This window comes from Galeopterus variegatus, unplaced genomic scaffold (genome assembly GCF_000696425.1).
Source record: "Galeopterus variegatus unplaced genomic scaffold, G_variegatus-3.0.2 Scaffold1458, whole genome shotgun sequence".
Taxonomy (NCBI): Eukaryota; Metazoa; Chordata; class Mammalia; order Dermoptera; family Cynocephalidae; genus Galeopterus; species Galeopterus variegatus.
In genome coordinates this window covers 36587-54339 of record NW_007727569.1, presented here as the reverse complement: position 1 = coordinate 54339, position 17753 = coordinate 36587, and the positions used below count along the sequence as shown (strand labels likewise).

The 17753-nt window shown below is 46.1% G+C and overlaps 2 protein-coding genes across 4 annotated transcripts in view; both read right to left on the bottom strand.

The window, feature by feature from the left end:
- Positions 1 to 2564: 2564 nt before the first annotated feature.
- Positions 2565 to 4487, bottom strand: RPS26 (ribosomal protein S26). Its single transcript, XM_008577157.1, has 4 exons — positions 4360 to 4487; positions 3920 to 4097; positions 2995 to 3125; positions 2565 to 2671 (listed from the first exon to the last, which is right to left on the bottom strand). The coding sequence occupies exons 1-4, from the start codon at positions 4360 to 4362 to the stop codon at positions 2636 to 2638; spliced, it is 348 nt and encodes a 115-aa protein (XP_008575379.1). The 5' UTR covers positions 4363 to 4487; the 3' UTR covers positions 2565 to 2635.
- A 1331-nt stretch (positions 4488 to 5818) lies between these two features.
- The window catches only part of IKZF4 (IKAROS family zinc finger 4 (Eos)), a 15426-nt gene continuing 3491 nt past the window's right edge, over positions 5819 to 17753 (bottom strand). For 2 of the 3 annotated variants that reach the window (XM_008577152.1, XM_008577151.1), the window contains exons 2-7: positions 16105 to 16209; positions 14858 to 15118; positions 13976 to 14143; positions 11045 to 11194; positions 10439 to 10570; positions 5819 to 9664 (exon numbers count right to left, since the gene is read on the bottom strand). In XM_008577152.1, the coding sequence (XP_008575374.1) occupies positions 8904 to 9664; positions 10439 to 10570; positions 11045 to 11194; positions 13976 to 14143; positions 14858 to 15098 (1452 nt within the window). In that variant the 5' untranslated portion in view covers positions 15099 to 15118; positions 16105 to 16209 and the 3' untranslated portion in view covers positions 5819 to 8903. Of the gene's footprint in view, positions 9665 to 10438; positions 10571 to 11044; positions 11195 to 13975; positions 14144 to 14857; positions 15119 to 16104; positions 16210 to 17490; positions 17585 to 17753 lie in introns of all 3 variants that reach the window. The other variant, XM_008577153.1, reaches the window with a different exon arrangement.

The following is a 17753-nucleotide window of genomic DNA, read 5'->3' as shown; positions in this document are numbered from 1 at the left end:
CCACAACAGGTTAAGCACAGCAGGATGCTGGCTTTGCTATCTAAACACATAGAAAACCTCAAGCTGACTTGTGGGCTTACTTCTGACATGACGTGTGGCTTTCTTTTTAGGAGTAGGTGACGTATGCCTACTACCAGGTAACTTTCCCATAGGTGGAAATTGCATATCCTGGTTGCTCACCAGACAAATCATTGTTTATTTGCAACTGGTGTTGGGTTGGGAGGTGGGATGGGGCTACTTTACAGCCTGAAGCACCATGGAAAGCCCTCCTGTAAAAGTTATCTGACACTACAAAATCACAATTAGTTTTGAGATTTTCAAGTAGAAAAGTTGCCAAACCAATTTTTTTTTTTTTTTTTAAAAGATGACCGGTAAGGGGATCTTAACCCTTGACTTGGTGGTGTCAGCACCACACTCACGCAGTGAGCCAACCGGCCATCCCTATATGGGATCCGAACCCGGGGCCTTGGTGTTATCAGCACCGCACTCTCCCGAGTGAGCCACGGGCCGGCCCTGCCAAACCAATTTTTACAGCAGCATTCCTCTTGAAAGCAATTCCTCTGGAGACAAACTCAAACAGCACAATCTGATATTAGAATGCCATATTTCTAAACTCACAGACCTATCCTGAGGAAAGGGTAGGCTCTCCCCTTCAACATTTCTTTTTATTTTTTTACTATTTTTTTTAAAAAGATGACCGGTAAGGGCCGGCCCGTGGCTCACTCAGGAGAGTGCGGTGCTGATAACGCCAAGGCTGTGGGTTCAGATCCTATATAGGGATGGCCGGTTCACTCACTGGCTGAGCGTGGTGCTGACAACACCAAGCCAAGGGTTAAGATCTGTTACCAGTCATCTTTTAAAAAAACAAACAAAAAAACCCCTTGGTTTGGTGTTGCCAGCACCACGCTCAGCCAGTGAGCTAAAGGGCCATCCCTATATAGGATCCGAACCCACAGCCTTGGTGTTATCAGAACTGCACTCTCCTGAGTGAGCCTCGGGCTGGCCCTGCCCCATCAACATTTCAAGAGCAATCCTTTTTTTTCTTTAAAGATGACCTGTAAGGGGATCTGAACCCGTGGCCTTGGTGTTATTGGCACCACACTCTCCCGAGTGAGCCACGGGCCAGCCCTCAAGAGCAATCTTGATAAACCCACAGCCCAGACTTACTATTTGAGTCTGGTTATATTGAGCAAGCTGGAATTTGGGACCACCAGGTTTCACTTTGAACCTCTGATTATCTTCCATCAATGTTTTACCCCTGGTGTGAAGGGGTCACTATAGCATAGAAGAACAAAGGGGCACAGACCTGTCTTGTGAGCCCAGCCTCCCCAAAAGATGTTCTGACAAATTCAGGATTTGCCACAGCTATTCCAGCACATGCACTAGTATGTTGATCTCCAAGTCAGGGTCAGCAGTTCCTATCTGGTTTTTAGTTTCAGTACCAAGCTAAAGCGTTTTCCAATTAACATAACCACCTCCATGCTCTGAAATACTCTACTCCTTCCTTGCTATCATACTCCTTGGAATATAGACACTTGTTCTTCAGCAAAAGGTATATAAACACAATCTCCAAGCTATTGATTTGGCTGCAGGAATAAACACCTACCAAATTGGAAAAGTCAGTCCTAAATGACCTATTCCCAAATGGCTTTTTCAGACAAATATATATCCCAAATTAAGTTTCTCATTTCTGAATTGTAGGACAAACCACTGTCACAAAGTATAACCTTTCTCCATACATGTGGAACTTCCTCCTTCCTCTAATGGGACTCTAAAAATGTCTCTGGTTGAGAGGGAGGAGGGAGGGAGGTTTTGGTGATGGGACACAATAACTAACTACATTGTATATTGACAAAATAAAAAAAAAAATGTCTCTGGTTGAGAGGGAGGAGGGAGGGAGGTTTTGGTGATGGGACACAATAACTAACTACATTGTATATTGACAAAATAAAAAAAAAAATGTCTCTGGTGTCTTTTGACATTTTTACTAAATAGAGAAATGCAGAACAGAAAGATGCACACTGGGTAGCCAGCTTACTAGCCAGCTACCAATTTCAAGATAGAAGTTTAGGATCTGAACACGGTTCCTAGAATAGGTTTAAAGCTATTCAAGTTGTCCCTTTCCTATTAAAGCCCCATACTTGGGGTATGAACTCCTCACCTCATGTTCTTTACTTACTCTTCCAGTTCTTCACCCATTTTTAGTATTAAGGTTTTTTTGTGGCTGGGTGGCAAGGGGATCGGAACATTTGACCTTGAGCAGCACCATGCTCTCCCAAGTAAGCCACTGGCCAGCCCCTCTTCACTCATTTTTAGGATGTCAACTTAAACTTGGCCAGGTTGAATTAATCCAACACTCAGGTGCCTACACGTCCTTTTTTTTACACAGCTATGCAAATTGGGGAGGCCACGGATCCAAATATAAGGTAGAAGAGTTAAGGTTTAACTTACATGGATAGCTTTCTTTCTCAGGGAAACACTATGTGGCATTCCACACCTGAATTCTTTGTATAAGATGCACATAAAATTGGACCCTGTTTGGCACAGATACACTCAACATGCTATACTGAGTATAATTTCCATTTTATTTTTTTCCAGAGAATAGTTTTTCTTCAGTCCTTATGAATTCACCTCCTTACATGGGCTTTGGTGGAGGTCGTGGGGCAGCACCCTGAAAGACACAGGAATGGAAAAGTAAATTAAAAAAAACATGAATCCAAGACTCCCATCCCCCCAAAGAACTTGACCATCACCCTTTCATCACTAAATGTGTTCAGGCTATAAACACACGGGACACTGGAAGATGCGGAAGGAAAGAAACTATACTACTTTATCGGAATACAGGTTCTAACAACTCTTCAGGAGTGTCTCTCACCTGCCTAACCAGACTTAGAGCTTAACCTTAGGCAAACATCTTGATTTGATATTCTTTGTGTCCTCACATACCTTCCCATCACCCATCTGGCTTTCACATCCTCCTTTAAAAATACTCACTGCAGGTCTAAATCGTGGTGGGGGTGTTCGGTCCTTCCGGGCTTCACGAGATCGATTCCTGACAACCTTGCTGTGAATGGCACAACTCACACAGTAATGTAGCTTCACATACAGCTTGGGAAGCACATAGGCTGAGTAACAGAAAAAAAAAAAAAAAGATATTATATATACCCAACCACTTCACATTATTCTTTCTTGTTCACTCCATCAGTCAAAACTAAATGTACTTAAATATCTGTTGGGCACATTTACGAAACTTTCATTCCCAAAGCAACTGTTCAGCTTCTGATATCTGGGCACATATATAAAACTAAGTTTTACAAACTGATAATACCCCCTACAAGCCCATCTGGACATCAGGGGGACCAAATCCTCATCTCAGATGTAATAAACCAAGAATCTAGTTTGAACAACTGCACCAGCCCTAATGCCACTCCTGAGTCCCTTCTTGATGCCTAAAAAAGTAATTTGTCTTAAGAAAAAGAAAATAAAGCGACATTATCATACTGCTCCAAAGATCACCCTTGTCCACCAAATTAGATGACGCCATTCTTCGAAAGACCCTTCCTTGTCATTACATTTTCACAACTACTCAAACGCTTTTCAGTAGTTACGTTTACCAAGCTTTTACCTCTAGAGGTGTTTCTGGAATCTTATCCCCAAACAAGCAGTCACAATGTAAGACTCAAACTTCAGAGTATAAAGCTGGGCACGCTACCACAAAAACTCTGCTCAGACAAGGCTCAAAACGGCAAATAAGGGAGCAAACATACCGTTCGTTCTCTACCACCAGCAATAACCTTAAAGGTACATGCAAATTGCCCAAGACGTTCCAGAAACGTGCCAAGGAACAGAGCCTGCAGAAGGGCGAGGCTGGGGGACGGCTTTAGGTACTAAGTTCCTAACCCGCCGGTGGCTCACTTACCATCGAAGACACTCGCTTCGGAAATGTCCCTGACGGCTGCGGCCTCTACTATGTTTCGAATGACGAACTTCTTAATGGCCTTGTCCTTGGGCACGCATCGAGCGCAGTTCGTGCAGCGAATAGGCTGCACATGGCCGCGGCCTTTTTTGGCACGACCGTTGTTCCGTCTTTTCTTTGTCTGCATGACGATGAGGATGCTCTTAGGAAGAGGGTGCGACTTACCCGGCCTTAGCCCCCTTCCGGATACGTCCCAAGCCGTCGGCCACCAGAAAGGCGCCACTCATCTCCTGTCCCTCCAAAGATCCCTCCAAGCCCAGAAACATACATACATTCGGTCCAGTCCCCTACCATGGTCCAGGCTCTCAAATCCCCACAACCCCAGAATCTGAGCCTCTCAGCTTCCACCCGGCCCCCAACACTCACCACGCGCCACCACTCACCATTTTGGAGAGGAGGACTCGAGAGAGGATCCGGCGCCCGGCCGGGACCTCTTATATAGCGCGAGAGTATCCCTGCGCTCACACTGGAAGAACCCTTAGGAGACGGGAGTCAGAACAGCAACCTGCTTTACTCAGCCTTTCCTTATTATTCAGCGTTTCCACTGAAATCTAGGGTGGAAAGGCGTTCTCAGAATTTATTTATCCGTAAAACGAAGTACTTGTGGGACTATTTAGCCTGCTGGCGGAAGAAGATTAGAGTAAAACGTATCCCAGCAAGCACCGCGACGCCCTACCCCGGACGTAATTCTGGGCGTCACAGGTTCCGATTTACGTGATGTTCGGCACGGAAGTTGCCCGGCGGCGACCACCAGACACACTATTGGAAGGGAGAGGAGGAGGAGGAGAGATGCGTTGTGGGAGTTGTAGTGCGAAAGCCGAGAGGCCCCTCCGGCCCCAAGTCCTTAGACCTGAGGCGGCGCTACGCCACCGGGGGACGCCCTCGGCTCGTTTCTCAGACAGTCTTGCTACTAGGTGTAGGATTTCGAAGTGCAAGACTTGGTAGAAAACAAAACATTTTGTGAATTCGACCTTCCAGTGTGCACAGTGGTTAAATAATTACCCAAGGTTACACAAAATTAATAAGAGGTCTTTTGGCTCCACTATGTTATGCTGTCTTTCACTTAACAAACAAATGGATGGAGGTATAGCCATCTTTAAAAAAAAAAAAAAGAAAGAAAGAAAACAGAAGGCAGACATTGCTGCATAGAATAACAATGAGGTAGATGGGAGAGAACAGAACAAAGTTCAGAGTCAAGGGGACAGGAAATAGTTAATATTTAAGAAAGAACTAAATTGATGTTCCTACTTTGGTTTTTCTTTGGATTTTTATAGACTGAGGTTTCACTGGCTGTATTCCCTGGCATAAAGGAATTGGCACAGTCTTTGGAGTCACACACCCCTGGGTACAAATTCTGGTTCTGTCTCTTACTGGCTGATGAGCCTTGGGCAAGTTACTTATTCTCTATTGGGTTTTTATTTCTTCAGCAATAATTGTGATCGTTCCTTTGTAGGTGTTTCTACAATTAAATGAAACTTGGCACAGTGCTTAGGATTTCAGATGTTCAAGTGGTAGACCCTATCGTTATCATTATTCACGTTATTGTAACTTAAATCGCCCTGGGCATATAATGTGTTACACACATAGTAGGTACTAAATAAATGTTTGATGAATCTCTGTTTTGGCACTCCCAGTAGGAAAATCTCCACCACTTTGCATTTGAGGCTGAAAATTCTTCTGTTCTTCTGCACCAACAATTTGAGCACTCTTGTCTCATTTCCTCTTGATCTTTGACTTGTTCACATCCTAAACTGTTTAGCAGTAGGTACAATACGCTGCAAGGAGGCCCCACTCCCTCCCAGCAGAAAAGCAAGGCAAAGGAAGTCTGTAAAAACAACCAGGGGTGTTAAATTACTCATGTTTATTTATAACAGACCTTCAGCCAATACAGTACAAAACTTACAGTAGTATATCTCCGTTACACAAATATTTACTTACAATATATTACATATACAAAATGCTTTGCAATAAGTCTCAAAAGCTAGTTTAACTCCTCTTGAGAAAGGAGAAAAACTCTTTTAAAAAGGAGGGGAGAGAGGACCAGAGGAAGAGGTGAGGGGTTATGGGTCAAAGGAGACACCAAACATAGGCTACAAACAAAACCCTGGGAGAGAGGAAGAGAGGTGGTATTGCACTTGCTTCTGTGTTTTATTTTATTTTCTTGTTCTTCATAACTTCTGATTAAAAATATATATATATATATATTATGTACACAAGGAAAGAAGCTGCTAGAAGTATTACAAAATCCCATCCACAGCTTGGACACTGACACGAAAAAACGAAGGTCTGGAAAAGTGTCTATTAAGAAATTTTTTTGTATGTGGTGTTGATTTTGAATAGCAATATAAAAAGAAACACCTCTTTTCTCTGTGTGGGTTTCAATGGTTGGGGTTTTTTTCTTTCTTTCTTTCTTTCTTTTTTTTTTTTTTTTTTTTTTATGCAAAAGGAGCTAGGAGAGAGCATGAGGATGTTTGAGGTTCCAGAGCTGGAAGGCTCTGAAAAGTAAGATTTTGTACCTAAGACCCTGGTTAAAGTGCAGTGATGGTTTGGAGAGAGACAGGATGCCCTTCTCTCCCCTCCTTAGCACCTGGTCTTGCCCTTCCAGTCTCTGCTCTCATGGGCACAGAGCAAATATATAGCCTCAGAGCATAGTCCTTCATGTTCTGGGAGGTTACAGGTGCCAAAGCAACTGGGGGAGGGGATGGGGATACCCTAAGGCTCTGATACCTCAGAAGGGACTAGTCCTTAGGAGGTGTCACTAAATACACAGCAAACACAGAAGGGGGGGGGCTAGGGCTAACGAGAAGGGGCTCAATAACCAGAATAATTCAGGAGAAGCCCAGATATTAATCTCAGCTCTGCTGCCATCCTGAAACAAGGAGCTAGTACCCTGGGGTGCTGTTGAGAAGATTCTTCCTTTCTCTAGAAACCACTCTCCTCTGAGGTAACTCCTCATCCTCTGCCCTTGGCAGCATCTGTTTATTGCTACATTGTCAAGGAGAAACAATCACCTCATGGTGCCTCTCCCTGCCAATCTGGTTTTCTTGGGGAAACCACATAATGGAGGAGAAAAAGGAGGATAAAGAGGAGAAAATTTTTAGGGTCTCTCTTCCCATAAGAAGGTAAGGTAGACTTTTCCCAGAGCCCTTAAGAGCCCCATTCCCAGGGTCTGTTCCTTAGCCCACCCTTTACCATCCCCCAAAATATCCCTGATAGGGAGTGAGAAAAGTAGGAGGCAAAAGAGCTAATAAGGAAAGGACATGTGGAAAGAAAGGTGGAAGGGAAAGGAAGGGAAGAGAAAAGGAGAGAGAAGGACCAAGAGTTAAAACTTACGAGGTGTTGTGTTTGGTTTTTACTATTTTTTTTTCTTTAAACATAGAAAAACAGCCTTTGGTTTGAATCTCAGGGAAGCAGAGAGTGGGATGGCTGTGGCCTCAGGCAGGAAACTCTAGTTGAAAGAGACTTCCACTTGCAGTGGAGTTGCATCTCCTCCTGCCCCTTCTCACTAATCCTAGATCATCCATATAGCCAGGGGTCTCTGCAGTAGCCAGAAGACTGCCCCCTCCTACCCTATGTCTGCGAGCTGAGTGTAGAAGGGGGCAATATAGGATGACCCCAGTTCAGTTGTGCCCATCCCATTCTTGCTGGAACGAGGGTGGAATGGAGTGAGGGGCACATGCCCTTGCTCATCCTGGGTTCATTTTTGGTTATACTGAGAATTAGAAGTGAGAAAAGAGACACCCTTTTCTCCCTGGCACTGATCCTAAGAACAGGGCCCAGGAGCCCAGGAATGAGAGGGTGAATCCTGCTGGGAAGGGGAGGAAGAAAGCAGCATGACTGAGGGGTTGAGATACCCCCTTGTCATTAGGCAGCAACCTACTAGTTTCTCATAGGATGGGGACTAGAGGAGCCCCTGAGAGCCTAGGGAGGTCACTAGAGTGAAGACGTTTGAGAGGTGGAGGAGAAAGAGAAGAATTTTGACCCACCCCCTTCCCATGCCCTGGTTCCCAATTAGGCACCTGTGGCTCCCAATGTGTCAGAGACAGAGGGTTGCAGACCTAGCCTTGGCCCCTGAGAATACAAAAATGGGGCACTCCAAGGAGAGAAAAGCCACCACTGAATAGACCGGCAGATTAAAGATATTAGAGCAGTGTTGAGGGATTTTTCAAGAAGGAAGAGATATGTCACATCTTAGAGGGAGATCCTGAATGTAGCCTTTGAGGAACTCATGTTACTAGCAGAACATCAAGAGGACCCTCAGTCCCACAGTGCCTGGGGAGAATTTCTTCCGCCCCTCCTACTTCCAAATGAGGAAATTCTTCATTCATTCAAGAATAGTGCAAGCTGCCTAATGTGAGAGGGCACAAGAGGTATGAAGTACCAGGTTGAAGGGTCCCAGAGAGGAGATATAATGCCACAGGGCTAAGGTGGGGCCAGAGAGAGGTATCAGCATCAGAATTAAAGAATCAGGTAATGTAAGAGTGAGGACTTAAAGCAAGAAGCTCAAGGTCTCTAAGTATGAAGAGGAGCTTCCTACCCCTGGGGCTGTTGGAGGATTCTAGGTCAAAGAGACAAATTAGGCCTAAAGTGGAAGGGAACTGTGGGCAGGAGGGTGGGAGTAGCATGTGACTAATATAAGTTAAAAAAAAAAAAAGGCAAAAGAAAAATAAACTAATTAATAAATAGTGAGTATGCTGGGATGAGAGAAGAGAAAAAGGAGAAATATAAGCAAAAGACCTGTTTCCTCACAATGCTTAAATCGGTCAGAGTAGAGGAGAATAGGTGAGGAGGGGTCAGGGTCAGGTGTGAAGTCAGATAGCCAGTGGTGGGGGCTACAAAGCAAAACTCCTCGGGATGTGGTGGAAACAGGGCTAGACACCTGTAGGCAGGGCAGTGGAGTGGTGGACTGGGGGTGGGGGAGAAGTTGCTAGCCCACCTTATGCTCCCCCCGGACAATGTGGGAAGAGAATTCGTACCGGTCCTGGCTGTGGTAACCACAGATGTTGCACTCGAAAGGGTCTCTGAAACCATGGCAGCCCATGTGGATAGTGAACATGACGTGGTCCAGGAAGAGGATGCGGCAGTGCTCACACTTGAAGGCCTTCACGGGCTCACCACTCTCGCCCACCACCCGAAGCACTTCCTTGGATGGGCCTGGGGTGCCCCGCAGTAACCCCTCCTGTGGCTTGGGGTCCTCTTTGGCGTAGGCAGGACTGTGCCGGCCCACCACAATGGTGGGAGGTGGCTGGGGTGGGGGACCCTGAGGGAGGGATACCACCCCCGCAACCCGATCTTCATGGTTGCTTTCTGTGTCTGTGGAGTCCTGGCAGCCATTGCTGGGGGATGCCCCAGGATCAGTCAGGGGGCCTCGGGCCCGGTAGAGGAGGGGACCTCCATCAGCCAGGTCCTCGGGTCCCTCACCTGCTTCTCGGGACCCTGGAAGCTCCAGTCGACCAGGGAGGGGCTGCATCTGGGTGTAGACAGAGCTAATGACAGGTGTGAGTTCTGAGATGCAATTGGTGGGTGGAAGGCGAAGGGGTCGCAGATGCTCTGTGCCCACAAAGGCCAGAGAACCTCCAAAGCCAGGCTCCAAGCCGTGGTGTGCCACCAACTCCACATCCTTTTCATAGCCACCCGAGTTCACATCATAGGGGAGGTCTGAGAGGCTGAAGCGCATCTGCTTTTCGCCTATGGGGAGGAGGGTATCAGCAGGGCTGGGTTTGGAGGATTCCTAAGTTTCCCCCAGGATTTCTTTTTCTTTTCTTCCTATTTTTTTTTAAAAATTATTTATTATTTATTTATTTATTTATTTATTTTGGTGGCTGGCTGGTATGGAGATCTGAACTCTTGACTTTGGTGTTATAACACCACGCTCTAACCAACTGAGCTAACCAGACAGTCCACTTCTTTGTTTTCTTACTCATGGGGCTGGATATAACATTATTTACTACTCCTCATTTACTTCCCCTTGACATCAGGTCCTCTGTGGGGCTGCTCCATGACTCTAGGCTGTAATCTTAGAGAAGAACTCAGTCCCAGCTCGCCCATCTTTAATATTTCATTACTCTCCATAAAGATTCAGGTCCTTAGCAATCTAATGATCAGTGCTAGGTGGGGGAACTGCATACCAACTTCCTCTCTCTGACTCTGAGGGCCCACACAGACTGAAGTCCTTGCTATTCTAAAAAACTGGGAGAGTTTGAGCCCCTGATCCCTTCCCCTTAGAATCACAAGAGTCCTCAATATTGACCCCTGTCCACTCTCCACTCTCTTGAGGTACATCCTTCCTCTTCACTCCCCTCCTGTTCTGGGGATAGATTCTGAGAACCTGAGACTACCAGGCTGCTTTCTTTCCCTAATTCAAATCTTCAGACCAACATCTCTGGTCTAAAGGCAACCACAGCTCAGATTTATTTGAGCTGTGGCTTAAAGCTGATGTCTCCTTTACAACTGGACTCTTACCTACAAACTTCTGGGGGGTGGAACGCTTGCGTTTGGTGAGGCTGTTGGCCAGACGATCAATGAATGTTGGCCGCTCAGAAGATGAATGCAGCATGGAGTCTGGCACCATCTCCAGGTCACGTATCTCATCGCCTAGTGGGAGGGAGGTGGGGACAGGTAGTAGCAGCTGAGTAGGGATCACATTAGCACAGCATCCTTTGCCTGGAGAAAACCAGTAGGTCAGTAGCTAAGAAAAGTCATACCTTATGCCTGGAAACTGGCCTCTGTTTACCTTACCCTACCTAAAGCTCATTCCCACAATATTTCAGATCATTTGGGGACAATTACATACATCTGACCCTTGATTTTATACTCCTTGTATTCTATCCCATCAGACTGAGAACATAGACCCAATCTTCCCCTACCTCTGGATCTCCAGACAGCACCTACCACAGACCTCTGCACCAACTGGGGTATTCAGGATGCAGTGCTTGGCAGATTTACTGGGGTAATTGCTCTATTCCATAGACTTCATCCCTCTGTGGGACGAGGCACTGAAATCACCCTTGTCCTGCACTCTCTCTGGCCCTGCCCTCACCTCCCCCCTAGTACTGCCCACAGCCCCACCTGGTTGGCCAGCCAAAGCTTGGGCTTCAGTGCTAAGACTCTGTAGGTAGTTGTGGCACCGCTCTTTGTGTTCCTCCAGGGTACTCTGCTGTTTGTAGCTCCGGCCGCAGTAGTTACACTTGTAGGGCTTGCCCACTGTGGGAGAGGAAACTGTGGAGGAGAGAGGAGAGAAAGTACCACAATTACTTCTCCCTACGCCCTGGCTCTGCAGAATCATCCAGAAGCAAATGTACACTGGCATGGGGAGGAAGAGATGTTGCTAAATTGAATTTTTCTGCTTGTCTTCCCTTCCCCAACTTCAGCTGCAACCATGGACAGATAAACCAAATTTGGGGAAGAGGGACAATGTGCAGCTATAGGAGTGAGGGGATCCCTAATCATATTGCTTCAGACTGGTGGTGGGCTTCAAGATGGCCAAGTTGCTGCTCGAAGGAACTAAGGACCCAGGGACTTTGTAGGAGATCGTCCCTGTCAGGCAAGCAGGCCCCACCCCAGGGTCTGGGGCCCAGACTGTGGTTTAACCTTTCCATGTGGCAGGCGGGTGTAAGTGCTGTTTATCAGACAAGGGGATTTTTTGCTTATGAACTATCTGCTTTGGTTTGGGGGAAATTGGTGGGCTGGGGTGACAGAAATGAGAGCCCTTAGATCTGCCAGTGTAGGGAAGGGCAGTTTTAATTGACCTTTACTTGTATTTTTACCTCCATTTCTAGCCTGGTTTGACTGATTATTTTCTTTCTGTCTCTCTACACTGAGATACCAAGAGAGACCCAGAGAGACCGTCACTGATAGAGAAATTCTGATAAGAGAAAAAAAATAAAAGAACAGAGGAGAAAATAAAGGAGGACAGTAAAAGCAAGAGAACATCAAGTTTGGGTTTTTTTTTTTTTTTTGTTGTTGTTGTTCTTTTTTTAAAAAAGAACAGGTTATAAAGATCTTGTTCTTTTTTTTTTTGTCTTTTTTGTGACCGGCCGCACCGCGCTCAGCCAGTGAGTGCACTGGCCATCCCTATATAGGATCCGAACCCGTGGCGGGAGCGCTACTGCGCTCCCAGCACCACACTCTCCCGAGTGTGCCACGGGCTCGGCCCATAAAGATCTTGTTCTACTGAAGAAAAAAGTTGGGAGAACAGATTGATACTTCATTTAAAGACAACTCTTCAGAGGTGATATTTGTGAGAGGAGAGAAAAAACTGAAGAGAAAAAGGTATTTTATATTTTATGTATATTGCTACTATTGAGCAGGGAGACAGGAGAAGGTATCTCTAGGAGGCTGGTCATCACTACTCACCTTCTCCACATTCCTAAGTTGGACTTTGACTAAATTAATCTACTGCCATTTTGTTCTTCCTCTGTAAACCCTAGCATTTTAGGGATGAGATAAACAACATGGTTCCTATCTACCCAAGACCCTTGGAAAAGTAGTTTAAATCTGGGAGAGGAATGCTTCTTCAGTGCCTTTTTTCTTATAGTGTGGGTTGTAACAGAAAGCATCTCACACAGATGGGACCCAACAATATATCTGTATCTGCTTCTGTTGTTAATAATCGACAGAACAGCATCCAAAATCCACCCAGCTGACCTCACTGCTATTGATAACAATTCTAGGGGCCAAACCATCCTTGTCCCAAACCAGCAGGGGGAGCCTCCCCTTTTCAGAGGAAAAGGAACATTGTGTGTCTGGCACTGGACCTTGTTGGGATTCCAGCTAGGCTGCAGAATAGCTATGTGACCTGTAACTCATATTTTTTCCCCCACAGCTTCAGTTTCATTGTCAACAAAATGGGAATAATCACATCTACCTTAGAACTGTTAGGAGGATCACATGAGGAGACACAAGTGAAATGCTCTATAGATTATAAAGCATGAATCAATGATGATATTTTACGCTGTTTCTCCTCATATATAAAGAGATTCCAGTTACGATGTGGGAGAACCTGGAACAAGTTAAGTAGATGGAGAAAGTAGAGGGTAGTGAAATGACTGCTCAGTTCCTTTCAATCCTGGCCCAGGAGAGTTTAAGAAAAGAGAAAAATAGCTAGAAAAGTTTCCAAGGACAGACCCTGCTAATTCTTTTCCCTCTTCCCTTCATCCTGACTTTTCCCAATGTTGAGTTCCCTCCTTCCCACCAGCTCAGCTACTGGCCTCTTCCCAAGTCCAAGCCAAAAGCCTAAAATGTAGTAAAATGCCCAAAAAGTGCTATCTGTCCAGCTGATTTGGACAGATATTGATTAAAGCAATCTGAACCGGGCTAGAAACTTTATTAGTCCAGTTCCCTGGTACTATTCCAAGCAGTGGCCTGTAGGCACCCTGTGGACTTGCTCATGCCTCTGGGAACCTCTTGGATGACAACCTCTTGGGATAGGGAACAAATATGGGATACTCTTCTCCTACTTGGAGGTCTTAGGCTCTCTTTTGTACAGTTTGGGAGACCCATGGATATTTATAGGAACCAGCAGAAAGTAAAGGAGAGGATAGACAGTGGTTTCCCAAGACCTCTGGTGTTGTATGGGGAGTGTGAAGATGGGGACAATTGTGCAGCCTGGTGCAGATGGGAATGGGAGAAGGGGGTTCCCTGGAGCTCAGAAGTGGGGGGTGATGGGGCACAGATGGCTCTGACATCATCAAGATCATTAAAAAAACAAGTCAGGTAGGGTGATTGTTAAGAGCCAAGAACATTGCCCATGCTCCTTTTGCTCCATGTCACAGAGTGTGACAGGTATAAAATACCCATCAAAGAGTCCCCCAAGTTCCCCATGGGGCCTTGCTGCCCAAAGGAGGGGTTAGAGAGGCAGGGTCCTATCTGCTCTATAAGTGCTCTCCTCTCCTTTGTGACAGACACTGTAATTCCCCAAACACAAGAAGAGTCGCTGAGCTGTATTTAGTGGGTGTGCCAAGGCCCCACCCCGTCCTCACCCACTGGACAGTCACTGACCTGAGTGTGTGCGGAGGTGGCCAGTGAGTGCATCACGCCGGCGGCAGGCGTAGTTGCAGAAGGGACATTTGAAGGGCTTTTCGCCAGAGTGCAGCTTGATGTGACGCAGCAGGTTCCCCTTCTGGGTAAAGGAAGCTCCACACTGGTTGCAGTGGAAGGGCCGTTCACCTGCAAATCAAAAACAGATCCCAGAGGACTGGGCATGAGGAACTTTCAGTGTTGATCCTAGCCCCCTACCTTCTGCTCCACCCTGTCCAAGGCAATGTGCTCTGAACATATTTATGAGGGGCAGGACTGTGCCACACACACAAATTCTGCTCTATAAAGATCTTTCCCTTCTTTCCCTGGGAAGGCATGGATTAGAGGTGTGTGGCAAGGAGAGGGGCACCAGGCCTGGATTACCAGGCCAAAAGAGTGTTACCAAAAACTGAGTCCCATAGGGCCCACTCTGCCCCAGGAGCCCAAAACCTGAGAAAGCCGAGGAGGATTGTTTTCCTTTTCCTTTTTTTCTCTTTTTTTAAAAAAATTATGAGATGGGAGGGCCCAAACAATACCCAGGAGTCCTACCCTTGGTGGACTATAGATCCTTCTTGAGGCTATACCACCTTTCCCTCCCTCACATCTTGAGAAAAACATCAGCTTTTCTTTATAACAACAGCTGAGGAAAGTGCCAGGGAAGTACAGGTGTTAAAGGGAGTCCAAATTCCATCCCTCCTTTTTTAATCAGTTAGAAAATGTGCTGGGAGAGACCCTTTCCTTTCTAAGGCCACCCCACTCCCAGCCTGGCCTCCTCCAGCCCTCGTACTATGCTTGTCCCAGCACTTCCTCTGCCTCTCAATCCCATCCTGAGAGCTCCTCCATGAAGCCCTTTGGTTTCCTCACCAGTGTGGCTGCGCTTGTGCACCATGAGCACGTTGGGTCCGATACAGACCATACCACAGACATCACACTTGAGCTTGCCATTGGGTAGTCGGATGCCACCAGGAGAGTGAGGCTCTGGCCCACTCCCATCACAGTAGCCCAGGGGCTCCGACAATGAATCTTCCACAATCACGCTGTCATCCTTTTCCAAGAGCCGCTCATCTGGCCCCAGCAGTCTGCTTGACTCCTCATCGCTGTACATCTCCACCTTGATGGAGTTGGCTGGAGGGTGGGATGGTGTTTAGAACATAGACAGGCAAAGGGGAACCTGTTCCCAGGCCAGAATGCCACTCCTGAATCTCCAGGCCCTGAGACATTCAGGCCTAAAAAGGGGACAACATCCTATTATCCTGGGTGGTGATATCAGAGTCCTGCTGGAACCTGAAACAACCTTTTCTTTCTCTCCCACCCATCACACAAATAGGCCTCGAGAGAAAAAAGTTAGGGTACAGAGGATGTCTTTTGTCACTGGAGAGAGGAGGTAGCTAAGGGGAGCCTCTTTCTCCACTCTCTTGTCATTAAGAAAGATGCCTGGCTTGGCCCTGGGCAGGAAGCCAGCAAGTAACAGTGGAAGGAAAACAGTCCTAGGTAGACTGAAGGGGGACAGCAGGCTAAGGAGAGAGCAAAACTGGAAGACAGATGTGGTTTACATTACCCTCCCACACCATAAGACTGAACCCCTCTACCCCCCTCCATAAAATCCTAAGGCTGGGGTAGTGGGGGTAATAAAGGAGGGAGGAGCCATTGAGAAGGCTTTGGCTCTGGCTGTGACCTACATTCCCAGTTATTCCAACAATTTAGAGTATGTTACAGATCTAGGGCCAGCTGGGAAGGGACTGTCATGGGGACCCTGTCTGGGCAGGAGAATGGGGTATGGGGAGATGGGGAGGTCCTTTAACTCTCTATTTCCTATCTAACTCTACCTAATGACCATTTCTATCTACCTGCTTCTTCAATTCCAGAATTTCTCTTTGGAGCCTTTACCTTAATCCCACCCATGCCTCTTTTAATTCCACCCTAGTCTGGCAGTGATCTCCTTTCAGAAGCTAGGAAAACCCTCAACACTCGGCTCCTTAGTGCTTTTAGAGACTCTGAGCAGAAAACCAGAAGGAGTTGACAATGGGGAAATGGTTGCCAGTGGAAGTAAATTGAGGGCCAAATGCAAATGGGGGTGCCTAGTGCCAGGAGGGGTAGAAGGTTGCACTTACCACTGAGTGAGCGACTGGGAGAAGAGTGCTGGCTGTTAGGGGTGCTCACCGAGGGCCCCACTGGGGCCCCAAGGAACTCCTTCTCCAGAGATGAGTCCCCGCTACCTTGGAGGAGAGAACAAGACGGCAGGTAAAGCTGGAGCTGGAGACATCTACTGTCTATTGCCTAATCTTTTAAAAAACTCAGTTAAATTTCACAAACATTTATTTCATAGCCATGTATAAGGCAGTGTTGTATGTTGGGCACCATACCTTATGCCCTGCCAGTTTGGGTGCCTGGTGCTGACTTCCGAGAGCTCCGTGGCTGGGCCTTGCCTACTCTACCTTTATCTAGGCCTGAGAGGAAGAGCATCATTGCCTGACGTCCACAGGAAGCAGGGCTGGGGCTGGGCGGGCCAGGGCGGAGAGGAAAATGGGGGCCTCAGGAGGGAGGCAGTTCAGGACAGATGTTCTTCCCTACTGTTCCTTTCCAGAATCCCGAACACCAGATTCAGGATCTTCAGAAAGGGCAGCTGGAATTGTCCTGAATCTAATTATAATATTAGTAATAATAATAATAATAGCAACTAATATTAATTGAGTGCTTACTATGTGCCAGGTGTTATTCCACGCACTTGAATTATCTGATTTAATCTTCACAACAACCCTATGAAGTATTGCTGATATTATCTTAATTTTCAGATGAGGAAACTGAGGCACAAAAGAGGTTATGTTACTTGTCTAAGATCACATACCTGGTAGTGGTGAAACCGGGATCTGATCATAAGCAATAAGTGCCCATGTCCTTAATCACCACCTACACAGCCAACTGGGAGTCACTGTCTCAGGAGGGGAAAGTTGGGCCCATTAAGATTTTCTAAATTCAGCAAAAATTTGACTACTCTAGAAAGCTTTCTATCTGACCTGATTCCAATCACACATTTACTACTTGATGTTTCCTGGACAGCTTAATAATCAGTTTATTCTCAATATATTAATTTTAATTTGTTGACAAATTGATTTGTAAAAATGCTTTTTGAGAATTTCATAATGTTTTTCAAAATTAGATAACATACCTGAAGAAATGTCTTTTTTAAAAAAAATCCCTCCTCCCCACAATCTTCTGCACAAATATATAGGTGAAATAAAAACAAATGTAGATAAAACACACACATAGACACATATCACATATGTAGATACACATAAAGAGAACATACCTACTGGGATAAACATACCAATAGCCTTCTACATTATTTGCTAACATGAACATGCATGGATGTGTGCACACAGGCCTAAATATGGAAGGGGGGAGGAGAGAGAGAGAGAGAGAGAGAGAGACCCTAAAAGTCATCCCTAAAGTCTACCTATTAGTACTTTACCCAATTGCCCAGCTATGCACATACTTACTTTCACAAAATAAAGATTCCATTATAAAATGGTTGGAGTCTTGGGCCTGAGGCAAGAAATCCGGAACACACCCTCCTGAGGGATCCCTCTCCAGCTTTGGTCAGTGGGAAGAAAACAACCACTCAGGACTTTGGGACCATTTCTCATTCATATCCTCTCCTAAAAGTCCCATTTTCCCCATTTTATCCCATCAAAGCCTGAGGAAATTTCTTCACTATCCATAGAAAAAGCCTTAAGGCTTGAATCTGAATTTTCCCAGCTGG

Coding starts and splice junctions, on each gene's coding strand:
- RPS26 (XM_008577157.1), bottom strand. Junction 3,126..3,919: donor CGAAGCGAGTGTCTTCGATG/GTAAGTGAGCCA, acceptor TCTGTTACTCAG/CCTATGTGCTTCCCAAGCTG. Junction 2,672..2,994: donor CACCACGATTTAGACCTGCA/GTGAGTATTTTT, acceptor TGTGTCTTTCAG/GGTGCTGCCCCACGACCTCC.